At 39.8% G+C, this 27,166-nt stretch overlaps 1 protein-coding gene across 5 annotated transcripts in view; it reads left to right on the forward strand.

The window, feature by feature from the left end:
* PCSK5 (proprotein convertase subtilisin/kexin type 5) overlaps positions 1-27,166 on the forward strand; it is a 522,373-nt gene that overhangs the window by 365,008 nt on the left and 130,199 nt on the right. Inside the window, exon 21 of one of the 5 annotated variants that reach the window (XM_086415564.1) lies at positions 933-3,547. The exons of the other annotated variants lie outside the window; for them this stretch is intronic. Within the exon in view, the coding sequence (XP_086271690.1) occupies positions 933-1,048 (116 nt within the window). The 3' untranslated portion in view covers positions 1,049-3,547. Of the gene's footprint in view, positions 1-932; positions 3,548-27,166 lie in introns of those variants that run through there. 5 annotated transcript variants of the gene reach the window in all.

The following is a 27,166-nucleotide window of genomic DNA, read 5'->3' on the forward strand; positions in this document are numbered from 1 at the left end:
GGGCAAAAGTAGAAAATGAAGACTCATGATTTGTGATGAGTCCATTTTCAGGTAGGTTAAAGAATGAGATCATTGACAGCTCACTAGGCTTTTAAAATCACATGGCAATCACCATGCGCTGTTAGGGATGTGTTATTATTTTCTTCCAACTGTCATATTTCAGTGATTCTAAGACATACTTTTTTAGTATATTTTAATAGCTCTGGAATCAGATGCGACTTATAATTTGTGGCAGCTTACAACTGCTTTGATCCACAGGTTGATGTGATATAGTTGTCATCGCCTGTGACTTAGTCACAGATATATCTAGTCAACTGAGGCACATGATCACTCCTACTTATGTGGCATTTAATTGCACTTCCTAATAGCTTCAAAAAGTTAAACTATGTCTCAATATTCAAAGGAAGAGTTATTACATAAGCCCAGGAAAAAAAACAGCATGTTATGCAAATATTTTAATAAGCATAAAACTAATATGCTAATTGACAAAAGGTTATTGTGTCACCATTTAATAAGAATTTTTCTTGGCGGTACTTAAAAAAGTGGTGTATGTGAAATCCAGTGTCTTAGACTCAATGAAATATAGTGTCAATGACTGTGTATGCTCTGCTGTAGGTAATTCCAGAAAGAAAAATCCTTGCTTGTATTATTATTGATTTCTAATTTATTCTTTTTCTAATCTTTTTTCCTTTTCATAAATGGATACCAATCACATTTACCGCTGGACTGCAAAACAATGCTTCTTGAAAAACAATCCTGTTGACTGAAATCACTTTGGGTGGACCAAATTTTCCTCCTGTTGACTGCTCCCGAGTGATCTCTTCCAATCCCCCCAATCTGCCTCTCTGGCCAATCACAACCTTCTTCCATGTGTGTCCATCATGCTGCTCTCGTCCTCAACTCCCCCGTCTCTTGCTGAATTCCTGGAAAAGCAACGGAAGAGTCCTGGGCGGAAGGAGGCTTCTGTATGCTAGTGAAAAAGAACAATCTGTGCCAACGGAAGGTTCTTCAACAACTGTGCTGCAAAACATGTACATTCCAAGGCTGAGCTGCCATCCTAGATTTCTTTGTTCCTGTAGACTTATAGATTACTCCATATTATTATTAAAAAGAAAAAAACAAGCAAAAAAAAAAAAAAGCAAGCCACCTCTCTCTTTCTTGCTCTCTTTTTCTCTCTCGCTCCAATTTGTGCAGGGAGATGGTGAACTGTTTTGTCAGAACTTAAATGGAAAAAGAAAGAAACCTACAACAAGCCTACCTTTTATAACTGGGTGTTTAGTGCTAAACAGCCAGAACCACAGAGACAGTATTGTATGACCAAAGCATCTGATGCCAAAATTTGACGTTAAAGTAATGATTTGATTTCCTGCCCTGTTTTTGAAGGTCCATTTTGGTTTTTTTTTTTTCTTTTTCCTTTTGCATTTACTTGCTTGCTTCCCTCTTTGAGATGCCTAAAAATCCCTTTCAAAAACATCACAAGAGCAGACATAGATCAAAATGAAACAGAAAGCTCTTGCATCCATCATTTTTCATGCCTGAGTCCACTGTTGGGGGAAATGGCAGAAAACTGGACCTAAGGGCATTAAGAACATCCCACAGAGTTGTGTTCAGTGTCATTTGTCTTGGTTTTTCACAGCTGGCCATTGATACTTTCCACACATAATTTACTTCATGCATTATGTGCTGGTTTTAGCATTATGCCCACTTGATAAGTCTGCTCCACTGGTTTCATCAGATAGACTTGCTGCTACTGGCTTTTCCATGGTAGATTCGGTTATTTTACATACAGCTGGTCAAATGGGATTGCTCTGCATAGTCAAATTGGTGATGGACAGAATGCAAAGATTCACAGAATAGCTGAGACTGATCCAGCTCCCCCCAAATCCAGAGTGTTCACTCGTAAACCCTGCACATGCTCTTGGTGCTATTCAGCCATTACCCCATAGCATTTTTTTAAGGCCATCAGAAATTCCATGTGTTGTAGTGGAAAGTGTTTTCGATATGATGAAGGAAATTTCTTCCTAAAGTCAAAAGTTTCTAAAAGGTCCTGTATTTTTTAAGAAATGGAATTTATTTAAATAATATTTAAGCCTGTGCCCAAGTTGGCGGGGTAACATTTTTCAATGGTGCTTATTAGAAGTGTTTTTCATCTTATCATTTTAAGAAAATAAAACTGGAAATGGAATATGGGCAGCATGATTGTACCCTCCTGGTTCTGTTCTTTCCCCACTCCTCTGTCTCTCTATAACCATGCTGATACACCTGTCCACTGAATGTCAATGAGACCATCTGTTTTCCTGGAAATATATTCGCTGGTTTCCTATGAGTCCCCAAACACATCCTGGAATCTAGCAGACTGACTTATGTGAATACTCTTTGGATCAGTGGTCAGAAATGAGGAAGCTTGATAGATCTTATTATAACTCTTGAGTTTCTCTATTTAGGAGAGCAGAGACTAATATCAAGTTTCTTCATGTTTCATATCAAAGCTCCATTGGTGACCTCATTTGCTTTCAGAGTGACCAGCCATCATGCAGGCTTTAGGCTTCGGACAGCCTCACTTCCAAGATAAGAGGAGGAATGATATAGGTTATCCTGGGAAATGGATGCTAACTAAGGTCCCCATCCAAGAAGCAAGCTAGTAAAAAGGCCTAACTTGAAATTTTGTATTCCAAGACATCAAAGTTAACGTTTAACCCAAGGTAAATAATGAGTACAAAGTCTAATGACCCTTTTAATAGCACTGCAGTGATACTAAGTCATATAATGATTCATATATAACTAGGGGATCAACTGATTTTGTTGAGTAATTTTTCCTCTTCGTAACACTGCAGGCCCTTCTGACCTGAAGAAAGCAAGTTAGTCCTGGGTCTGGCATGTAGAGTCTTAACATTTAAAGTCGCAGTCTCTTAAGTGGACAAAAGTGAGAGCCTAAAGCAAGGTCAAGTAGATGGTGAAACCAGATCTGCCTGCAGAAGAATCCATTTAACTGAACCCGCCCATAATATTTGAGGCACAGAGTTACTATGAAGGGAAAAATAAAAATGATGTCTGTGTTCTTAGACAAATAACCATCAATCTGACAGTCAAAACCATTGGGGTCCACCAACATGTGTTCCATTTCTCACTGACCATGCAGGCGCACATTGTGGAAATACTGGTTTAACTACTAGTGGTTACTGCCTCGTTTATCTACAGAATATTATTAACTAGAACATAATGCTTTCAAAGTTTAAGTTAATGTTATATATTATGTATAAATATATATATTCATAATGAGATATATGTAATGGATAGTACAAAGTTTGGAGACTTAACAAATACTCTAACCTAGAGCCAGAAGTCCTATTTTCTGTTTTCTTTTGTCTTTTCATTAGTGATCCATTGTTAAATCCAAATTCACTTTTACTGAAAAATACTGTACATGTGTAAAATGTTCAGTTGTTTTTTTGTAAAATATAGTAGAATGGTTGTAATTGATACTGGCCAAAATCAATGTTATTCCATATTTTATTTTTTCTATTAAATTAACCTAAGTTCCTGTTTATTTGATCTGTTCATAACCATGTGCAAACATCTCTGAAAGGGTGAGGTCATGAGAAACTTGTGTTTCCATACAGAAGCTGAATATGGAAGAAAGGGTGGAGGTGAATGGAGCATATACATAAGATTGGGAAGAAAGGGTGAACAGAGGTGGGAACTGAAAAAAGGAGACTGTAACAGCGGTAGAAGAAAGGAACAGTTTAGGTTTGGTCATGAATGACTGTTGAATCCCATTTTTAGTACGCAGCTTGTGAAAAAATCTACAGAAGCTTGGTGCAGTTGCTACTGCATTGTACAGACACAATGTCCAGTGAAAGCCATCTGGACATGCTCTTTCCCTGGCTTCCCCCAGGGCATGGACTACTGCACACCTGCCTGTGGGTGTATGAAATGGTGGGGACCATGGTGCTGGGCACAAAGAGGTGGGGAGTGTGAAAGACATTATAGAAGATGGCCTTATTCGGTTGGCTGATACCCTGTGCATCATTATCCCTGGCTGTATCATATCCCTGGGGCTGTATCCCTGGATGGTAGAAGATGACTCTAAAACTAGTCTCTAGTACATGCTACAGGGTAGAACTGTATAGTTAGCAAATAAACAACCATGGATCATAGACCTTTGTGAACCCTGCTTGTGATAGTCACTAGCCCTGAAGGTTCAATGCCCTGCCTTTTGCAAAAAAAAAGAAATGAGAAATCAACAGAAGTGACACACATATTGAGCTCTGATTAGGTTTAAAGATTTGGGGATACAAAAAGGTATAAGAGCTTCTGTTGCCATGAAGTCCCATTACGAAGATGGGGAGAAACTAATTTTATTGACCATTTACTATGTGCTGTACAATATGGGAATACAGTGTGTGTGTGTGTAGATATATTGGGTTGGCCAAAAAGTTCATTCAGGTTTCCCCTAAGATGGTACAGAAAAGCCTGAAAGAGCTTTTTGGCCAACCCAATAAATATACTCTTCTAAGTCTCACAAAAATTCTAGAACAGAAGTACATGTAGTATCCTCTGTTTATAAATGAGAAAGCTGAGGCATATGGACTTGAAATAAATTGATTGGGATTGCATAACCAGACTCAGAATAATAAAAATAAAATTCAACAATAAGACCATTAATCCTAAGGAGTGACTTCTAAATCTCAGATGAGTAAGTTAAGTTCAGACAGGTAGAAATCCTTTTGAATTGGATTAGTCAGGTGTTTCTTAGAGCAGTTTAGACTTGTACTGGATCTTGGAGGATGGCTGAGGCTTAACTAAGCAGATGAAACTAAAGCAGGAGGAGCATTACCAGCAAATCTGCTGCCCAAGAGTTGTTCAGGGAAGCAAGTCGATTGTTCTAATGATTTTAACTAATTACCCCATTGCTACAAAAAACAGTAATTCAAGATGTGATGGATCAGTCAAGAAGAATCAACATTTTTACATTTTCCATAAGATGGATAGTGTGCCCATTCCTTTCATTTCCATACCCTTGGAAGACCTTGCTATTCAGTAATATCCATCCCTGGACTGATCAGCACTCTCTCACCTTTCAGCCAGTATTAGAGCTCCATCATCATGCTACTCATCTCTTCTATCAGACTCCTCATTTCCACACAGCAGTCTACTCTTCATTTTGAGGAAGTTGCAAACTGAGTGCTTCACAGAGAAGGAAAAGTAACTGTTGTAGTAACTGCTAAGTTAAAATTTCTCCATCAAGTGATCAACACTATAGGCACATCTGAGTATGTAAGTATTTAACATCCCCCTCATGTAGAAAAAATATGCAGCTGAAATGTAAGTGGTCATGCCTTCTTAACTGCTTTCATATGATCATTCAGCTTCACACAAGGGGCAGTGACAGACAGCAATTTGACAATTAGAGAAAACTGGAGGAATTTTCTAATACAAAATGGGAGGGGAACACAAAGTCCAGCTGCAGTTCGACCTCACCTGTCCCCAGCTGGGCCTGGGCTCCAAACTCAGTATGTGTCAATGACAAAGTATAAACCATTTCTCTTCCCTGGTTGATGGCCATTTCCAAAATTATTTTTGTTAAAACCCATAAAATCTGAAATTCTTGGCGGAATATTTTGGAGCCACTGACAAATTTAGCAAGGCATAGCCAAGATGGACTTAATTTCACTATGGCTCATTGGAGCAATTTGGCAATAGCATTGGCGCTATAAACCATAAAATCATGTCTCCTCTTCATCATGAGAGGCAAAGATCTGGCCCAAAGTCAATTCTTGGGCAAGAAGGATACAGCTGTACAGCATCATTGAGTCTCCTAGGGCAAGTTTGGGACCTGGGAACTCCAGCCATTCCTTCCTACCTTCTTCCTATAAGAGACTTAGAAAGATGTTTAACTGTCTTATTGCTGAAGGATTTTCTTGCAAGATTTCTTCTCTAAAGGGCCACTGTTGAGTCCCTCACCACAATAATTGTTGCAGCTCTTGGCTTTTTCCAGGTCAGATGTCAGGCAACAAAAGATATTTTGCATCTCCACTTCTAGAAATTTACAGAAACATTCCCTGAGGTCGGAATTGTAAGACACTTTTTAGAAAAGAATATACTACAAGAATACAGTGTTTTTAAGCCGGCAGAGTTTTACTACAATGGCTTTATTTAATTTTGCCCCCACAAAAATCAGAGCGACCTACAGAAACTAACTTTCTGTTGCAAGATTCACAACTATCAAGGGTATGGATTAAAATCAAGCCCAGAACATCAACTTTCTGTACAACACTGCCTCCCTTTTATCAGTGCCAAGGAGAAAACAAGTCCATATTACATACATTGCAAGACAGGGGTAAGAGCCTTTTCCCAAGTGTGGATAGAAAGCACACTATATTCCTGGACTTGGCTTTTTCTCCTTATTAATCCAAGTGAATTGCTTCCGTAAACAATCTTTGAGTTTCTGTCTATATACCAAGCACTGAGGTCCTTCGTGCCCTCTTCAAGCTTATGGTCTAGTGGTAAACAAACCAGAATACATGGTTATAATATGAAGCTACTGAAAGGCCTTTTAAAAAGCATCACAATATTGCTGGGAGTCGAAAAGAGCAAGCACACTCACTCTACCAATTAAGGGTTAAATGTACCACGGCTCACACGATAAGCTTTCCAAGGGCATCCAAAAATAACATGAAGCATTCAAAACAGATTTGCCTTTAAAATGTGCAAAATCAAATGATATTTTAATTAAATATCTACAAAATGCAACATATCAAACTAGTCAACTACAGCTCAACACTTAAGGAATCACATAATTAATGTGGGATAAAGGTGAATTTTAATGTTTGATATGATGTGGTACTCGCAGAGACAGGAGAACCTAGGATCTGTTGGGTTTCTAATTTAACCCTGCAGAGGAGGGACAAATTCACTCCTCATGTAGGGGGAGGATATATTTATACATAATTCTGATGTCTTCCCTCAAGATTCCCACCTGTAGATCCAAAAAGCTACCTGCCATTTCCCTTCAGATGGCTAACAGGCATCTCAAAATTAACATGTCCAAAATAGACTTTAGACTTGCTAATCCCCTAAACATTATCATAGATTGTCTCCCATCTCAGCATATGGTATTAAAATACATCTAAAAATCTATCCATCCACCAGTTGCTCAAACCTAAACCCTAGGATTTCTCTTTTTGCTACCCTCAAACCCAATCTGTTGGCAAGATCCCACTGACCTCCATGATATATCTCTAAGTGACTTCTCCCCACTCCGTAGCTGTAATTCTGGATCAAAACACCATCCTCTCTACCCTAAACTACTGCAGAGCCTCCTAATCAGGCTCTCTGCTTCTCCCCCCATCCATGCTCCACGCAGATGGCAGAGTGCCATTATAAACACAAAATCTGATTTCACCTCTCCCTATTCACTCAGAATAAAATCTGAACTCCTTACCTGAGACCTTTCTGATATCTTCTCATGCTCCCTTGTTCATATTCTAATCATACCAACCTTCATTTTGTTCTCCAAACAAAACTAGCGTATTTGTGCATCCGGAACCCTGCTCTTCACATGGCTGATATCTTCTCATCCTACAGATCTTAGTTCAAAAACAGCTTTCTCAGAAGCAGCTCCTTCATTCACCCCACACCTGCCCACCTTTTTGGTCTAGCACCACAAACATGACATTGTACAGTTCATTGCCTTGTTTATTGTCAGTCTCTCCCTCAGCACCACAGGAGCTGAGGTTTTTCCGTCTTGTCCACAGTGGACAAGATGTCTAACACAGTGCCTTGGAAGTGTCTAACATAGTGTCTTGCTTAGTAAATATTTGTGGAATGAATGAATAAGAAGATTTCAGTGAGAAGTTACATTAGATATGAGTCTTGAAAGATAAGCAGAAATTTGTAAGTCAAAGAAGGTGAGGATGTCCGAGAAGGATTCTTGAGAGAGAGAACTGGTACAAAGGGACAAAACCATCAAAGGGCTTGTGGACTGAGAGGCAGAGAGTGGGCAAGGTGAGCAAGTGAAGGAAGGGAATGGGAAGACCCCAGAGTTCAACTCACAAAGGGCCTAGGATGGGCTACTGCCCTCTTCAACCTCTTTATTTTTTGAATCATCAGCCTTTCTTTTCAGAGAGGCTAACTGACTTACTTAAGGACCCCATGAAGTCAACTTGTGGCCTCCTGCCAACAAATGCAGGAAGCATTCATTCAGGCAGAATGCTGAGAAGGCTGTATTTGCTTCAGTACCCACGGGATTGATGGCTGCATTGAGCCAACTAAATCAAAGGACAGGGTACTAAGCAGAGCTCAACTATTAGATTAGCTCACATGAGAGGAGGCAGCCTGTAGCTTCTCTTCACTGGGATGTCCATGGCTAGAGCAAGAAATCTGGCAAAGCCTGTTTGCAAGACTAGGGGACAAGGACTGGCTCAGAATCCTCTTTTCCTTCTAAAAGAAAACCCTTTGTCCTCTAAACTGTCATTACCAGAGAAGACTAAAAGGAAAGAATTAACAACATGTGAGGAACTACCCTTCATAACAACAGAACAACAGAAAGAGTAACTCCCATATATGGAATGCTTCCTATGTACTAAGTACTGTGCTCAATTCTTCATATGAGCTATCTCATTCAATATTGCCAATAGCCTGATTTTATTCTCTCTACAAATGAGAATGCAGATGAGGTAAATGCTTTAAGCACCCCAGTGGTTAAATAGAAGATCTGGGAATTAATTTAAATCCAGATGATCTGATATCAAAGTCTCCAAGAAAAATATAAGAGCCAAGGAAGTTGTCTGTTGAAACAAGCTTCAGGCTGTGATCATGAAGCTTACATCAGGATTATATAGGTCACCTGACAATGTCTGGTCCAAGGTCCATGCTGTCTCTTGTGACTAGAGCAATCTCTACCCAGGACTACTGAGCATGGCCACATAGTGTTTTGTGGGATCAAGCTAGGAGTGTATTTCAATATCACTATGAGAATTAGTAGTGACCAATGGGCCATGTGGGCAAAGGAAATCAGATATGACCTAAAGGAAATGAGGCAGTGACTAATAAGAAATGAGCACATGATGTCCCTTTCATGCTAATTTATCCTTGTCTTGGAAGTCATCATTTGCATTCTCTAGCCTCAATGACGGAGAAGGCAATGGCACCCCACTCCAGTACTCTTGCCTGGAGAATCCCATGGACGGAGGAGCCTGATAGGCTGCAGTCCATGGGGTTGCTAAGAGTCGGACACGACTGAGCGACTTCACTTTCATTTTTCACTTTCATGTGTTGGAGAAGGAAAAGGCAACCCACTCCAGTGTTCTTGCCTGGAGAATCCAGGGACGGGGGAGCCTGGTGAGATGCTGTCTATAGGGTCGCACAGAGTTGGACACGACTGAAGCAACTTAGCAGCAGCAGCAGCCTCAATGAAATGAAGAAGAAACAGAACAGAGATACAGGGAACACAGAAACATTACAGTGCTGAAAACCATCACAAAATACAAATTCCATGAGCTCCTTTGACAAATCCATTTAAAAAAATTCTTTCCAGGTGAGATTCAACAGGATTTTCTTGACACAAATCCATAACTGTTGCAACATAATAAAATCTAAACTATCAAGAAAATGTAAGTTTTATTATGTACAGAATTGTAATCTTTAACTGACTTGTATCATTAGAAACAAGGAGAGATAAGAAAGCCTTCCTCAGTGATCAATGCAAAGAAATAGCGAAAACAATAGAATGGGAAAGACTAGAGATCTCTTCAAGAAGATTAGAGATCCAAAGGGAACTTTTCATGCAAAAATGGGCAGAGTAAAGGACAGAAATGGTATGGACCTAACAGAAGCAGAAGATATTAAGAAGAGGTGGAAAGAATACACAAAAGAACTATACAAAAAAGATCTTCACAACCCAGATAATCACGATAGTGTGATCACTGACCTAGAGCCAGACATCCTGGAATGTGAAGTCAAGTGGGCCTTAGGAAGCATCACTAAGAACAAAGCTAGTGGAGGTGATGGAATTCCAGTTGAGCTATTTCAAATCCTAAAAGATGATGCTGTGAAAGTGCTGCACTCAATATGCCAGCAAATTTGGAAAACTCAGCAGTGGCCATAGGACTGGAAAAGGTCAGTTTTCATTCCAATCCCAAAGAAAGGCAATGCCAAAGAATGTTCAAACTACCGCACAATTGCACTCATCTCATACGCTAGCAAAGTAATGCTCAAAATTCTCCAAGCCAGGCTTCAACAGTACGTGAACCATGAAACTCCAGATGTTCAAGTTGGATTTAGAAAAGGCAGAGGAACCAGAGACCAAATTGCCAACATCCGCTGGATCATCGAAAAAGCAAGAGAGTTCAAGAAAAGCATCTTCTGCTTTACTGACTATGCCAAAGTTTTTGACTGTGTGGATCACAACAAACTGTGGGAAATTCTTCAAGAGATGGGAATACCAGACCACCTGACCTGCCTTCTGAGAAATCTATATGCAGGTCAGGAAGCAACAGTTAGAACTGGACATGGAAAAACAGACTTGTTCCAAATTGGAAAATGAGTACATCAAGGCTGTATAGCCACCCTGCTTATTTAACTTACATGCAGAGTACACCATGAGAAACGCTGGACTGGATGAAGCACTAACTGGAATCAAGACTGCCAGGAGAAATATCAATAACCTCAGATATGCAGATGACACCACACTTATGACAGAAGTTGAAGAACTAAAGAGCCTCTTGATGAAAGTGAAAGAGGAGAGTGAAAATGTTGGCTTAAAACTCAACATTCAGAAAACTAAGATCATGGCATCTGGTCCCATCACTTCATGGCAAATAGATGCAGAAAACGGTGGAAACAGTGACAGACTTTATTTTGGGGGGCTCCAAAATCACTGCAGATGGTGATTGCAGCCATGAAATTAAAAGACGCTTGCTCCTTGGAAGAAAAGTTATGACCAACCTAGATAGCACATTAAATAGCTGAAACATTACTTTGCCAACATAGGTCCATCTAGTCAAAGCTATGGTTTTTCCAGTAGTCGTGTATGGACATGAGAATTGGACTATAAAGAAAGCTGAGCACTGAAGAATTGATGTTTTTGAACTGTGGTGTTGGAAAAGACTCTTGACAGTCTCTTGGACTGCAAGGAGATCCAATTAGTCCATCCTAAAGGAAATTAGTCCTGAATATTCATTGGAAGGACTGATGCTGAAGCTGAAACTCCAATACTTTGGCCACCTGATGCGAAGAACTGACTCACTGGAAAAGACCCTGATGCTGGGAAAGATTGAAAGTGGGAGAAGGGGACAGTAGAGGATAAGATGGTTGGATGGCATCAGACTCAATGGACATGAATTTGAGTAAACTCCAGGAGCTGGTGATGGACAGGGAGGCCTGGCATGCTGCAGTCCATGGCGTTGCAAAGTGTCAGACATGACTGAGTGACTGAACAGAACTGAAATGAACTGAATCATCTTGATCATCTTCCCTTGAGCAGTCCCATATCTGATCCGTCAGCACGTCAAGACAGTTCTACCTCCAAAACATATTTTGGATCCATTTTCTGTCCTTCACCTGCCACCATCCTTGTCAACATCACCTTGGGTCACGCTGCTTCCCATCTCCCTACTGAACGCACCCCTTATGTCCATGCTCCACATGTCCTCATCTTCTTCCCCTAATCTCTACACAGAGTAGATTAGGCCAGAGTGCTATTTCTCTAAATTCAAAGCTCACATGAGATTCAACTGTTTAAATCCCTCTGTGGCTTCCCATTTCACCTAAGATAAAGCTGAAATTCCTTTCCATGGTAATCAGGCTATGGTCAATCTGACCACTCCATGTCTCTAACCTCATCTCATGCCATTCTCTCCCTCCCTTCATATTTTGCAGCAACACTAACTTTCCCTGACTCCTCTACTCTGCCTTGACCCTATAACTTTCCCATATGACATTCCCCCTACTCTAATACTATTCCACCCCTAATTATCTACACCCAGCTAAATCTTATTATCTGGATCTCAGTTTAAATGACACTTCATTTCCTGATCCTTACAGACAAGATTAGATCTCTTTACTATGGTTTCGTGGAAGCCTCTACTTTCATATCAATTATACTATTAATATGTATTTAGTTGTAGGAATATTTGATGTATGTATTCTCAGTACAAAGTCTGTTCCATGGGGACAAAGTCTGTAAATGTCTTACATCTCACGTGTTAGTGTTAGTTGCTCAGTCATGTCCAACTCTTTGTGACTCCATGGACTGTAGCCTGCCAGGCTTCTCTGTCCATGGAATTCTCCAGGCAAGAATACTGGCATGGGGTGCCATTTCCTTCTCCAGAGGATATTTCCTACCAAGGGATCAAACCTGGGTTTCCCAAACTGTAGGCAGATTCTTTACCACCTGAGCCATGAGGGAAGCTTACATCTCACGACTCTAGCAAAATGTGTCTCATAGACACTTGATAACTCTTTGATCAGTAGATAAGTTAATAAATGAATAATTAAGTAAATAACTGAATAAATGACAGGGAAGAAATAGCCCTGGCCCAGACATCAGTACAACTAAATTCTAATCTTGATTCCATATAATTTGAGTATAGCCCCTTATGCGTCCACCCCAGTTTCCACTGAGATGTGTCCACCCATCTACAGCATCATACCATCATAACCTTTTAAGCCCATGTATTCAATGTAAGGGAAAATCCCAGTGATAGAGATTCTATCACTAGCCCTAAAACTCACCATACACAAAACCTTTATCACAAACTCACTAAAGCTAATGTTTTGGGATCTTCCCACTAAAAGTGTATAGCTGGTAGTTAGTGTGGTGGCAGAGTTATAAAGTGTCCCCCCAAAATTACCATCCATTCATTACTGTGAAGACATTTTACAGATGGAATACTATCAACTGACTTTAAAATATGGAGATGATTCCTGAATTATCCATATGGGCCCAAGGTATACATCAGAGGGATGCAGTAGAAGGAGGCAGAGAAGCCATGAGGCAGAAGAGGGGATCACAGAGAGAGATTCAAGACAAGAGAAGGATTTGTCCCACAGTAACTGGCTTTGAAGAAGCAAGAAGGGGGCCATGTGCCAAGAAATGCATGCAGTCTCTAGAAACTGAGAACTGTCCCCAACTTACAGGTTGTTAAGTAAATAGAGACCTCAGTTCTGAACTTCTGTCATCAACCTGAATAAACTTGGAGCAGATTCATTCCCAGAGCCTCCAGAAAGAATGTAGCCTATGACACATTAATTCCAACCTTGTAAAAATAGGAGCAGAGAAGCAGCTGAGCCATACTGAAACCAGACTACTAACCTACAGAATGATGAGAAGATAAATGTTTTGTTGAGCCACAAAGGTAATGGTTACTTGTTACAACAGCAATGGAAAACTAATGCATATTAGCTTATTTTCATAACTGTGACCTGAAGAGCAGGCTTCTAATTAAATACATATATAAGGGCCTACTCTAATCTTCTGAAGAGATGAAAAGTGGATGCTATCTTTTCACTTTCCCTCTGCATGCTACAAACCAGTATCTCCCCAAGAGGAGCTTTTATGTCTGGTTCCCCAGTTTTTGTGGCTGCAACCCAAGGGATACTTCTTGATTACCTAGCTCTGGTGGCCAGCAAAGCTTGCATTCCTGGGTCCTATGGAATTGCAACCAACAGTTTGTGACTGACCACCATCTCAAGGGAACCTGTGCAGAGAAGACTGAAATGTACCCCTAGTCTCTTTGTGAAAGAAGTCTATCTGCTTACTTGGAGCTTTGGGCCTGATAGCAGGCTTCTGGTTTGGCACCCTCTACAGTTCTACTAAAATGCACTCCTGGGACAGAAGCCAGTGGATGACATCTTTGTATTCCCCTTCCATCTCACTTCAGGTGGTTGGTATCTCCCAGAAAGGATCTTGTACACTTGTCTAGCACACTGATTTTTGTGACTACCTTGCAGGGGACACTTCTAGATCACCTGGCTCTGGCAGCCAGCAGGATTTATACTTGTGGTCTCACAGAACTCTATGTGTTTGTACACCTTAAAAGCTGCTGCCTGTGGGTCCGGCTTCCAGTCAACCTGAATCTAGGTGCTGACTGAGATCTTCCCCTTTGGGACATTGAAAGTTTTTAGCACAGTTCAACTACTGGGACCCACTAAAATAAAATCATGAAGATTTGAGAAACAACCAAGATCTAAGACAGGGTTGAATGACAAGGTTCATCCCCTACACAAAGTTACTCCTTCAAGAATGAGAAAAGTGGCTGTTTAATCTTATGCATAGAAACTAACACAAAGAGTCAAGGAAAATGAAAAAACAGAGGAAAATGTTCCAAATGAAAGAACAAGGAATAAACCTCAGAAAAAGTCCTTAATGAGATGAAGGTAAATGATTGACCTGATAAAGAGTTCAAAATAATGGTCATAAATATGCTCACTAAACTTGGAGGAAAATGGATGCACACAGTGAGAACTTCAACAAAGAAAGAAAGCATAAGACTACCAAACACAAGTCATGGAGCTGAAGAATACAACTTAACTGAAAAATACAAAAGAGGGGGTACCACAGCAGACAAGACGGAGCAGGAGAAAAGGCCAGTGAGCTCAAAGACAGGGCAGTGGGACTCATCCAAACAAAGAATCAAAAAAAGAAAGAGTGCAAAAAAAAGTGGAGATAGCTTAAAAGACCCATGAGACACCATCAAGCTGATCGCTATTCACATTATAAGGGCCCCAGGAGGAGAAGACAAAGAGAAAAAAGAGCAGAAGATGTATTTGCAGAAATAATGACTGAAAACTCCTGTAACCTTGGGAAAGAGACATTCAGATTCAGGAAGTCCAGAGAGTTCCAATCCAGATGAATCCAAATAGACACCTACACCAAGATACATGAAAATTAAATAATCAAAAATTAAAGACAAGGAGATAAAAGCAGCTTGTTATATAAAGGGAATCCCTATAAGATCATCAGCAGCTTCTTAGCAGAAACTTTGTGGACTAGAAGGGACTGGCATGTACTAGCCAAAGTCCTGAAAGGAAAAAACTTCCAATCAAAAATACTCTATCCAGAAAAGCTGTCATTCAGAATTGAAGGAGAGTTTTCCAGACAACATAAAGGAGTTGATCACCTCTAAACTGGCCTTATAAGAAGTGTTAAAAGGACTTCTTTAGGCTGAAAAGAAAGAGTACTAGTTAGTAACAGGAAAACCTAACCTCACTGGTAAAGATAAATATACAGTAAAATTTAGAATAATCAACTGTTGTAAAGATGGTGAATTAATCACTTATAAAGTTAGTAAGAAGGCTAAAAGACAAAAGTAAAAAAAAAAAAAAAAAAACTATAACTAAAATAGTAAAGGGATACACAGGATAAAAAGATGTAAATTGTGACATCAAAACAAATCGTTGGGAGGGAGTAAAAATGTAAAACTTTAGAATACATTAAAATGTAAGTTATTATCAATTTAAAATAGACAGTTATAACTTCAGGCTTCTCTGGTGGCTCAGTTGGTAAAGAATCTGCCTGCAATGCAGGAGACCCAAGTTGGATCCCTGGGTCAGGAAGATCCCCTGGAAAAGGAATGGCAACCCACTCCAGTACTCCCTTGCCTGGAGAATTCCATAAACAGAGGAGCTGGGCAGGTTATAGTCCATGCGATTGCAAAGAGTCGGACACGACTGCATGACTTTCACTTTTTCACTTTCATAAGTATAACTTATTATAGGTAAGTTTCATGGAAGCCATCATGAAAGCAAAAATCTATAGCAGGACACAAAAGATTTAAAATAAGAAAAAAGGAAGGCAACCATACCACTATTGAAAATCATCAAATTACAAAGAGAGCAAACGAAGAAACAGAGAAACTACAAAAGAGCCAAAAAGCAACTAACAGAATTGCAAAAGTACATACCTATTAATAATTACTTTAAATGTATGTGGACTAAATTCTGTCAAAAGACAGAATGACTGAATGGATTTAAAAACTGAGACCCATCTATATGCTGCCTATATGAGATTCCCCTCAGTTGTAAAAGTGCACAAAGACTGAAAGTGAAGGAATTGAAAAAGATATTCTATGCAAATGGAAACCAAAGAAAGCCAGGGTAGCTATACTTGAGAATAAACAGACTTTTTTTTTTTTTTTGGCCATGCAACATGGTATTCAGGATCTTAGTTCCCTGACCAGAATTGAACCCAGGTCCAGTAATGAAACCCAAGCCCTCACCACTGGACTATGAGGGAATTCACAAGATTAAATAGACTGTAAAACAAAGAATATAATAAGAGATAAAGATGAGCATTGCATAATAATAAAGGGATTAATCCAACAAGAGGATATATCATTTTAAATATTTATGCACCCAACACAGGAATACCTAAATATACAGAGCAAATATTAAAGATCTAAAGAGAGAAAATAGATCATAACACAATAATAGTATGGGACTTTAATACCTCACTTATATCAATGTATAGGTCATCAAGACAGGAAAACAATAAGGAAACACTGGTATTAAACACCACATTAGGCCAGATGGACTTAACGGATACACAGAACATTTCATCAAAAACAAAACAAAACCCAGAATACACATTCTTCTCAAGCATACATGGAACATTCCCCAGGACAAATCATGTGGTAGGCCACAAAATTAGTCTTAAATAGTTAAGACTGAAATCATATCAAGTATCATTTTCAATCATAATGGTATAAAACTAGAAACCAATTATAAGAAGAAAACTGGAAAATTTACAAATATATAGAGATTGAACAACATGCTGCTGAAAATCAATGGGTCAAAAAAGAAAGCAAGAGAGAAATTTTTAAACATACCTTGAGACAAATGAAAATGGAAACACAACATACCAAAACTTATGGGATGCCATAAAAGCAGTTCTTGGAAAGTTGTTCATAATGATAAATGCCTTCATCAAGAAACAGAAAAATCTCAGATGACCTAACTTTACACCTCAAAGCACTAAGAAGAACAAACAAAGCCCAAAGTTAATAGAAGAAAGAAAACAAAGATTCAAGCAGAAATAAATGAAATAGAAATTAAAAGTACAGTGAAAAGGATCAATAAGAGCTTTTTTTAAAAGAAAAAATTGACTTTTAGACTCACCAAGGAAAAGGGAGGACTCAACATCAGAAATTAAAGAAGGTCTTACAACTGATATCACAGACATACAGAGAACAATAAGAGACAATTGTAAACAATTACATGCCAACAAGTTGGACAACCTAGAAGAAATGGATAAGTTTCTGGAAACACACAACCTAGCATTACCAAATCATGAAGAAACAGAAAATACGAGATCAATTACTATTAAAGAGATTGAGTCAGTAATCAAAAACCTTCCTACCAAGAAAACTCTAGGCCCATATGACTTCACTGGTGAATTCTAACAAACATTAAAAGAAAAATTAATACAATACTTCTCAAACACTTCCAAAAAAACAGAAAAAGAGGGAACACTTCCAAATTAATTTTATGAGACCAGCATCACCCTGATACCAAAACCAGACAAGGATATCACAAGAAAAGAAAATTACAGGCTAATATTCCTAATAAAATAAATGCAAAGGTCCTCAATAAAATATTAGCAAACTGAATTCAATAATACATTGAAAGCATAATGCACCATGATCGAGAAAGATTTATTCCAGGAATGCAAAGATGTGTCAACATCCACAAAGCTATCAATTTAAGTCACTACATCAACAAAGTGAAAGTTGCTCAGTCGTGTCCAACTCTTTGCGAGCCCATGGACTATACAGTCCAAGGAATTCTCTAGGCCATAATATTGGAGTGGGTAGCCTTTAATATCATACACAATGATGAAAGCTGAAAGAATTTCCTCTAAGATTGGGATGCCCACTCTTGCCACATAGCACTGGAAATTCTAGCCAGAGAATCAGGCAAAAAAAAGGAGTAAAAAGCATTCAAATTGGAAAGGAAGAAGTAAACTGTCACTATTTGCAGATGGTGTATATAGAAAACTCTACAGACTCTATCAAAAAATGGTTAAAACTAACAAGCAAATTTAGTAAAGTTGCAAGATACAAAATCAATATTCAAAAATTTGTTCCATCTCTTTAATAAGGAACAATCAGAAAGAGAAACTGAGAAAATAATCCCATTTACAACTGCATCAAAAAGAATAAAATACTTAGTAATAAATTTAACCAAGGATATGGGAGACCTGTACACTGAAAACTCATGGAAAAGAAATTGAAGAAGACTAGTAAATGGAAAGATATTCAGTATCATGAAAAAACTAATTATTTTTTAAATGTCCATACTAACCAAAGCAATCTACAGATTCAATGCAATCCCCAAAGTTACAATAGCAATTTTCACAGAAACAGAACAAACAATCCTAAAATTTGTAGGAGCCACCAAAGACCCCAACTAGTAAAGGAATCTTGAGAAATAGCAACAAAGCTAGATGCATATCATTCTCTCATTTCAAATTATATCACAAAACTATAATAATCAAAACACTATGGTGGTATCACCATAAAACCAGACACACAGATCAGTGGAACAGAACGGAGAGCTTAGAACTAGACCCATTCATATATGGTCAACTATAACAAAGAAGCCAAGGATATACAACAGTCTTTTCAGGTGATGGTTTGGGTAAACTGGGCTGCACAAAAGAATGAAACTGGACCACTATCTAATACCATACACAAACCTCACTTAAAATGTATAGAAGATTTGAACATAAGGTATGAAACCATAAAACTACCAGAAGAGAGCATAGGTGGTAAGCTCCTTGTCATCTGTCTTGGTGATAATTTTTTAGTCAGGTAGCAAAAACAAGTAGAACTACATCAAACTAAATAGATCTGCAAGGCTAAGAAAACCATCAACAAAATTAAAAAGGAACCTTCTGCAAAATCATATATCTGATAAGTTAATATCCAAAATATATAAAGAACTCACACAACTGTACAGCAAAAAAAAAAAAAAAAACACAATCTGATTAAAAATGAGCAGAAGATCTGAAAAAACATTTTCCCAAAGAAGACATACAGACAGTCAACAAGCACATCAAAAGGTGCTCAACATCACTAACTATCAGGGATATGAAAGTCAAAACCACAATGAGATATCACCTCACCCCTGTTAGAATGGCAATTTTTATCAAAAAGACAAGAAATTATGAATGTTGGTGAGAATACAGACAATGGGGAACCCTAGTACACTGTTGGAGACAATGTAAATGAATGCAGCCATTATGAATAACAGTATCAGATCAGATCAGTTGCTCAGTCGTGTCTGACTCTTTGCGACCCCATGAATCGCAGCACGCCAGCCCCCCCGTCCATCACCAACTCCCGGAGTTCACTGAGACTCATGTCCATCGAGTCAGTGATGCCATCCAGCCATCTCATCCTCTGTCGTCCCCTTCTCCTCCTGCCCCCAATCCCTCCCAGCATCAGAGTCTTTTCCAATGAGTCAACTCTTCGCATGAGGTGGCCACAGTACTGGAGTTTCAGCTTTAGCATCATTCCTTCCAAAGAAATCCCAGGGCTGATCTCCTTCACAATGGACTGGTTGGATCTCCTTGCAGTACAAGGGACTCTCAAGAGTCTTCTCCAACACCACAGTTCAAAAGCATCAATTCTTCAGCGCTCAGCCTTCTTCACAGTCCAACTCTCACATCCATACATGACCACAGGAAAAACCATAGCCTTGACTAGACGGACCTTTGTTGGCAAAGTAATGTCTCTGCTTTTGAATATGCTATCTAGGTTGGTCATAACTTTCCTTCCAAGGAGTAAGTGTCTATTAATTTCATGGCTGCAGTCACCATCTGCAGAGATTTTGGAGTCCAGAAAAATAAAGTCTGACACTGAATAACAGTATAGAGCTGTCTTAAGAAATTAAAAATAGAATTATCATAGGATCCTGTCCATGGGGTCACAAAGAGTCAGACACGACTGAATGACTAACAGTTTCACTTTCCATCATATGATCCAGCAATTCCACTTCTGGGCATATAACTGAAGGAAATGAAATCACTACCTCAAAGACATATGTGGAGCCCCGTGTTAATTGCAGCATTATTTACAGTAGTCAACATATGGAAACAACTTAAGTACCCACTGAGGGATGAAAGGATAAAAACTATGAGGTATTATTCACCCATAAAAAGGAAGAAAATCTTGCCATTTGCCAATAACATGAATGGACCTTGAGGGCACTATGTGAAATAAGTCAGACAAAGAAAGACAAAACTGTATGACCTCATTTATATGTAGAATCTTTATATATATATATATATATATATATATATATATATGTATGTATGTATGTATACATACACACAGATTATATACAGAGAACAGATCAGTGATTGCCAGAAGTTGGCCAGGGACGGGGGTGGGGGGCGGAGTTGTGAAACAGGTTAACAGAGTCAAAAGGTACAAATTTCCAGTTATAAGATATATGTTACGGCAATGTCATGTACAGTGTGGCGACTATAGTTAATAATACTGTATTGCATATTTGAAAGTTGCTAAGAAAACAGATCTTAGATTACTTTTCAGTATATAGAAATATGAAATCATTATGTCATATACTTGAAACTAATGTTCAATGTCAATTATACCTCAAAAATAGAATACTTTACATTAAAAAAAAAGAAAAACTAATACAATTAGAATAAAACCATGCAACAAGAATATATATTTTTGCAAAATTCTCAGATAATCTATAAACACAGAGCTTAAAATGCACTGCCACAGATGGACACTTCTTTCCAGAGTGTGAGAAGTGTACCCTTGATTTATTGAGAGTCACTTCTACAAACTTCATAGTGTTAAAGGATGCACACTGAGGAATTAGGCAGCTGGTCCTTGACTCACCATTAATCATCAGAAATGAGGCGAGTTAACAGCAGTTTAGGTTAAACAGACAACTAGATGGCAGCTAGAACCCCAGTCTGATCAGGGAGCCTGATCCCCAGTCTGATCAGGGAGCCTGAAAGACTCAGCTATTTGAGCTGTGAATTGGAAATTTGTTTACAGGCTCCCAACACTGGGTCTCAGCAGTTGATGCAGCAACAAAGTCTGTCCATAGCTACTTTAACAATCCAGTCAGTTCACCAGTAAGCTCTGCCTTGATAGCATTTGTACTCACGGAGATAAAGGACTCTGTCCTTGTGACCATTTTCCACATCTGTCCTCTTAAATGAGTTCCATGATCAGTTACATTTTTGGCAAACAGGCAAGTGAAAGACTTATCCTTCTCTAATTCCCTTACTACAGTTTCAAAATTATCACCGGCTTACTGATAACCTACTTTAGGTCAGGCACAGCACTGGGGCCTTCTGTGTTCATTACTTGGCAACTCAGTGCAGTTGTCCCCATTTCAAGGTGAGGAATCAGAAGATTCGAGTGGCTGATTGCTCTCTCAAAGACATGTAATTAGCCAGGTCTTCTGTTCCTAGTCCAGTGCTTTTTCCAACAGCTACCCCTATCTGTTCCTCTTCTTTCCACATCCCAGCCTTCCAAAGTCCTCCTATTCAGATGGCATATCTTCTACCACCTCCACCCACTTATGCATATTTCAGTAGTTACTAGGTTGAACCTTATATAGGATACTATTAAATCCCCAAGCATTACTAAGCTATGAGCCATGCCATACAAGGGCACCCAAGACAGATGGGTCATAGTGAAGAGTTCTGACACAACATGGTCCATTGGAAGAGGAAAATGGCAACTCACTCCAGTAGTCTTGTCTGGAGAGCCCCATGAACAGTATGAAAAGGCAAAAAGATATGACATTGGAAGATGAGCCCTCACAGGTCAGAAGGTGTCCAATATGCTACTGGGGAAGAGCAGAGGGCAATAACTAATAACTCCAGAAAGAATGAAGTGGCTGGGCCAAAGTAGAAACAATGCTCAGTTGTGGCTGCATCTGGTGGTGAAAGTAAAGTCTGATGCTGTAAAGAACAATATTACATAGGAATCTGGAATGTTAGGTCCATGAATCAAGGTAAATTGGATGTAGTCAAGCAGGAGATGGCAAGACTGAACACTGACATCTTAGGAATAAGTGAATGAAAATGGACAGGAATGGGCAAATTTAATTCAGATGACCATTATATCTACTACTGTGGGCAAGAATCCCTTAGAAGAAATGGAGTAGCCCTCATAGTCAACAAAAGACTCCAAAGTGCAGTACTTGGGGCACAATCTCAAATATGACAGAATGATCTCGGCTTGTTTCCAAGGCAAATCATTCAACATCACAATAATCCAAGTTTATACCCCAACCACTGATGCTGAAGAAGCTGAAATTGACCCACAACACCTAGAACTAACACCAAAAAAAAAAAAAAGAACTAACACCAAAAAAAAAAAAAGTCCTTTTCATCATAGGGGATTGGGATACAAAAGTAGGAGTCAAGAGATACCCTGAGTAACAGGCAAGTTTGGCCTTGGAGTACAAATGAAGCAGAGCAAAGACTAACAGAGTTTTGTCAAGAGAACACACTAATCAAGGCAAACACCCTTTTACAACAACACAAGAGATGACTCTACATGTGGACATCACCAGATGCTCAATACCGGAATCAGACTGGTTATGTTTTTTGCAGACAAAGATGGAGCAGCTCTACACAGTCAGCAAAAACAGGACCTGGAGCTGACTGCAGCTCAGATCATCAGCTCCTTACTGCAAAATTCAGGCTTAAACTGAAGAAAGGAAGGGAAACCACTAGGCCTTTTGGGTATGATGTAAATCAAATCTCTTATGATTAAACAGTGGAGGTGATGAAGAGACTCAAGGGATTAAATTGGGAAGACAGAGTGCTTGAAGAATTAGGACAGAGGTTCAGAACATTGTACAGGAGGCAGTGATCAAAACCATCCCAAAGCAAAAGAAATGCAAGAAGGCAAAGTGGTTGTCTGAGGAGGCTTTACAAACAGCTGAGAAAAGAGAAGTGAAAGGTAAGGGACAAAGGAAAAGATATACCTAAGTGAATGCAGAGCTGCAGAGAACAGCAAGGAGAGATAAGAAGGCCTTCCTCAATGAACACTGCAAAGAAATAGAGGAAAACAAAAGAATGGAAAAGACTAGAGATCTCTTGAAGAAAATTAGAGAGATGAAGGCAACGTTTCATACAAGGATGGGCACAATAAAGGACAAACAGTAAGGACCTAATAGAAGCAGAAGAGATTAAGAAGAGATGGCAAGAATACACAGAAGAACTATATGAAAAAGATCTTAATGATTCGGATACATGATGTGGTCATTCACCTATAACCAGACATCCTAGACTGTGAAGTCAAGTGGGCCACAGGAAGCATCACTACAAACAAAGCTAGTGGAGGTGATGGAATTCCAGCTGAACTATTTCAAATCCTAAAGATGATGCTGTTAACATCCTGCACTCAATACGCCAGCAAATTTGAGAACTCAGCAATGGCCATGGAACTGGAAAAGGTCAGTTTTCATTCCAATCCCAAGGGAGGGAAATGCCAAAGAATGTTCAAACTACCATACAATTGTGCTCATTTCACATGCTAGCAAGGTAACGCTCAAAATCTTTCAAGCTAGATTTTAGCAGTACAGAAACAGAGAACTTCCAGATTTGCAAGCTGGGTTCCGAAGAGGTAGAGGAGCCAGACATCAAGTTGCCAACATCTGTGGGATCACAGAAAAAGAAAGGGGATTCCAGAAAAACATCTACTTCTGCTTCATTGACTACGCTAAAGCCTTTGACTGTGTGGATCACAACAAGCTGTGGAAAATTCTTAAAGAGATGGGAATACCAGACCACCTTACCTGTCTTCTGAGAAACCTGTATGCAGGTCAAGAGGCAACAGTTAGAACTGGACATGGAACAATGGACTGGTTCAAAATTGGGAAAGGAGTGTATCAAGGCTGCATATTGTCACCCTGCTTATTTAACTTACATGCAGAGTACATCATGAGAAATGCCAAGCTGGATGAATCGCAAGCTGGAATCAAGACTGCCAGAAGAAATATCAACAACTTTATATGTGCAGATGATACCACGTTAATGGCAGAAAGTGAAAAGGAACCAAAGAGCCTCTTGATAAGGGTGAAAGAAGAGAGTGAAAAATCTTGAAACTCAACATTAAAAAAATAAGATCATGGCATCTGGTCCCAGCACTTCATGGCAAACAGAAGGGGAAAAAGTGGAAGCAATGACAGACTTTATTTTCTTGGGCACCAAAAATATCACAGTGACAGCAGCCATGAAATTAAAAAGACACTTGCTCCTTGGAAGGAAAACTATGTCAAACCTAGACAGCATATTAAAAAGCAGAGACATCACTTTGCTGACAAATGTTCATAAGTCAAATCTATGCTTTTTCCAGTAGTCATGTACAGATGTGAGAGTCAGACCATAAAGCAGGCTGAGCGCCGAAGAATTGATGCCTTTGAACTGTGGTGCCAGAGAAGACTCTTGAGAATCCCTTGGACTGCCAAGAGATCAAACCACTCAATCCTAAAGGAAATAAACCTTGAATAAGTCACTGGAAGAACTGATGCTGAAGCTCCAATAATTTGGCCACCTGATATGAAGACTCGACTCCCTGGAAAAGACCCTGATGCTGGGAAAGACTGAGAGCAGGAGAAGGAGGTAACAGAGGATGAGATGGTTAGACAGCATCACCGACTCTATGGCATGAATCTGAGCAAACTCCAGGAGATAGTGGAGGATAGAGAAGCCTGGTGTGCTGCAGTCCATGAGGTCACAAAGAACCAGACATGACTAAGCAACTGAACAACAATCCATCTCTAAATAAGTTCCAATACATCCTTTTCAGGATACGGATAGTTTAATATCATAATTACAATCACAGAATATGAAGGAAAGATGCCAGGATTCACACCTTGGCTCTGTTACTTACTAGGTATGAGATCTTAGTAAAAACCCACTTAATCTCTTGTGTCTCTGCCTCCCCATTTATAAAAAGAGGATAATCATCATCTCTCTCCCCCTAGAGGTGTTATTAGTTATTGTGAGGATTGAAACACTTAAAATGGTTAAAGCACTTGTGCTTATATATATTAGACAAAATATGTGTTGGTTGTTATTTTTGCCTGAGCCAGAAACTTTGGATACATCCTTGATACCTCTTGCCTACATCTGACCCATCTCTAAACCTAGTTAACTTACCTCCTGACTACCTCCTGAGTCTGTCCTCTTCCCTCCATTTCTACCACTACCACATAAGGTTAGCTACCAAGATCATTTGCCAAAAGCAATCTGCAAACTATTCTCCCACATCCTCTCCAGTTGTTGCTTTATAAAGAAACCTAAGTGACATTTAAAATATTCAAATCTTGCTGAAACTTTCTGATTTTTAGGTATATTAGGGGTCTTTCAAGATCCCGAAAGTTCTGCCCCCCACCCCAATTTCTTCTCTCTCTCTCTCCCTGTCTCAATGTCTCCCTGTCTCCCCACCTTTCACTCTGGCCTCCTTTCAGCTCCTCATGCTGGCCAGTCTTCCCCTGATGTGGAATCTTTTCAGATGTGTCTCCCACTCCCCTCCTCCATGTCCAACTACCTCCTCCGTCAGCACTGCTGCAGCCACAGTTTCACACTTGCCTTTGTGATTATTTGACTGACAGCTGTCTACCATTCCAGAACCCAGCTGCTTTCTGAAAGCAGGAAATGCATTTACCTTTCCTCACCATTGCATCTCTGTACTTAGCACTGTCACTGGCATATAATATTTTGCTCAATAAACTTTGTTTTAATTAGTGAACGAAAACACTGGCACAACTGTACAGGCAGGACCAGTAAGGGCTGATGTGTCTCATGGATTCACTCCTGCTTGGAGGGAAGGAGGGTGAGGATTAAATTTTGTTAGCTTCAAAACTTCAAGTCAGAGAAGGAAATGGCAACCCACTCCAGTTGTCTTGCCTGGGAAATCCCATGGACAGAGGAGCCTCGTGGGCTCCAGTCCATGGGGTCTCAAAGAGTCAGACAAAACTAAGGAAGTAGCAGGTGCTCACGAGGCCCCAGAGCTTTTGATGACAGAGCCAGAACTGTGGTTGAGAACTCCTAGCTCCCAGGCATCTTGATCCTCACTTCGCTCACCAGATATGAGTATGGGAAACTAGAATCTAAAATATGCCTGAGGGCTTTCCTAGTGGCTCAGTGGTAAAGAATCCCCACCTGCCAATGCAGGGGATGCGACTTCCATCCGTGGTCTGGGAAGATCCCACATGGCACAGAGCAGCTAAGCCTGCTCATCACAACCACTGAGCCGGTGCTCTAGAGCCTGGGAGCCGCAACTACTGAAGTCCGTGGGCACTAGAGTCCATGCTCTGGAACAAGAGAAACGACCACAGTGAGAAGACTACATACAACTAGAAAGTAGTCCCTGCTTGCCACAGCTAGAGAAAAGCCCACACAGCAAGGAAGGGCCTGCACAGCCATAGCAAATAAAATCATCAAACAAACAAACAAACTTCAAGTCATTGGCTGGATAACTTGAGTAAATGCAACCTTTGCCTGCATGTCACAAACTATGTTTGAGGCAGCTGAGCCAGCACAAGACGTGCAGCCAGAAGTTGGTTTAGCAAAGGTATCATCTCAAAATATGCTGTGCTTAGTCACTCACTCGTGTCCGACTCTCTGTGACCCCATGGACTAGGGCCCGCCAGGCTCCTCTGTCCGTGGGAATTCTCCAGGCAAGAATACTGGAGTGGGTTGCCATGCCCTCCTCCACGGGATCTTCCTGACCCAGAAATCAAACTGGGGTTTCCTGCATTGCAGGCAGATTCTTTACCAGCTGAGCTACCAGGGAATCCCACCATCTCAAAATACACAGGTCTTAAGGGTTACATAAAAAACAGAAGCTGAAAAATAGACTTTCCACATTCTCACTACTTGAAACCTATTATTTCTTTAGGGACGACTCTCTAGAAAGATCTTAACCCCACCAAAAAAAAAAAAAAATACATGGTAGTTTGCTACTATCTCACTACTATGTGGGACCTTATTTCCTTCCCAGCTCTGTGGGAGTAAAACGCCATGATCCAGACCTGTAAAGCAAAGACCCACCCATGCTGTTCCCACAGAATACAGTGTGAGGAAGTGGCCAGACATTTGCAGACCACAGAGGGCTTCTTAGGGTCAGCAATTTTCCATTTGATATCTATGTCA

The sequence above is a fragment of the Bos grunniens genome, chromosome 8, assembly GCF_055505025.1.
Source record: "Bos grunniens cultivar Pamir isolate PY7600 chromosome 8, Bosgru_T2T1.0, whole genome shotgun sequence".
In the NCBI taxonomy this organism is placed as follows: Eukaryota; Metazoa; Chordata; class Mammalia; order Artiodactyla; family Bovidae; genus Bos; species Bos grunniens.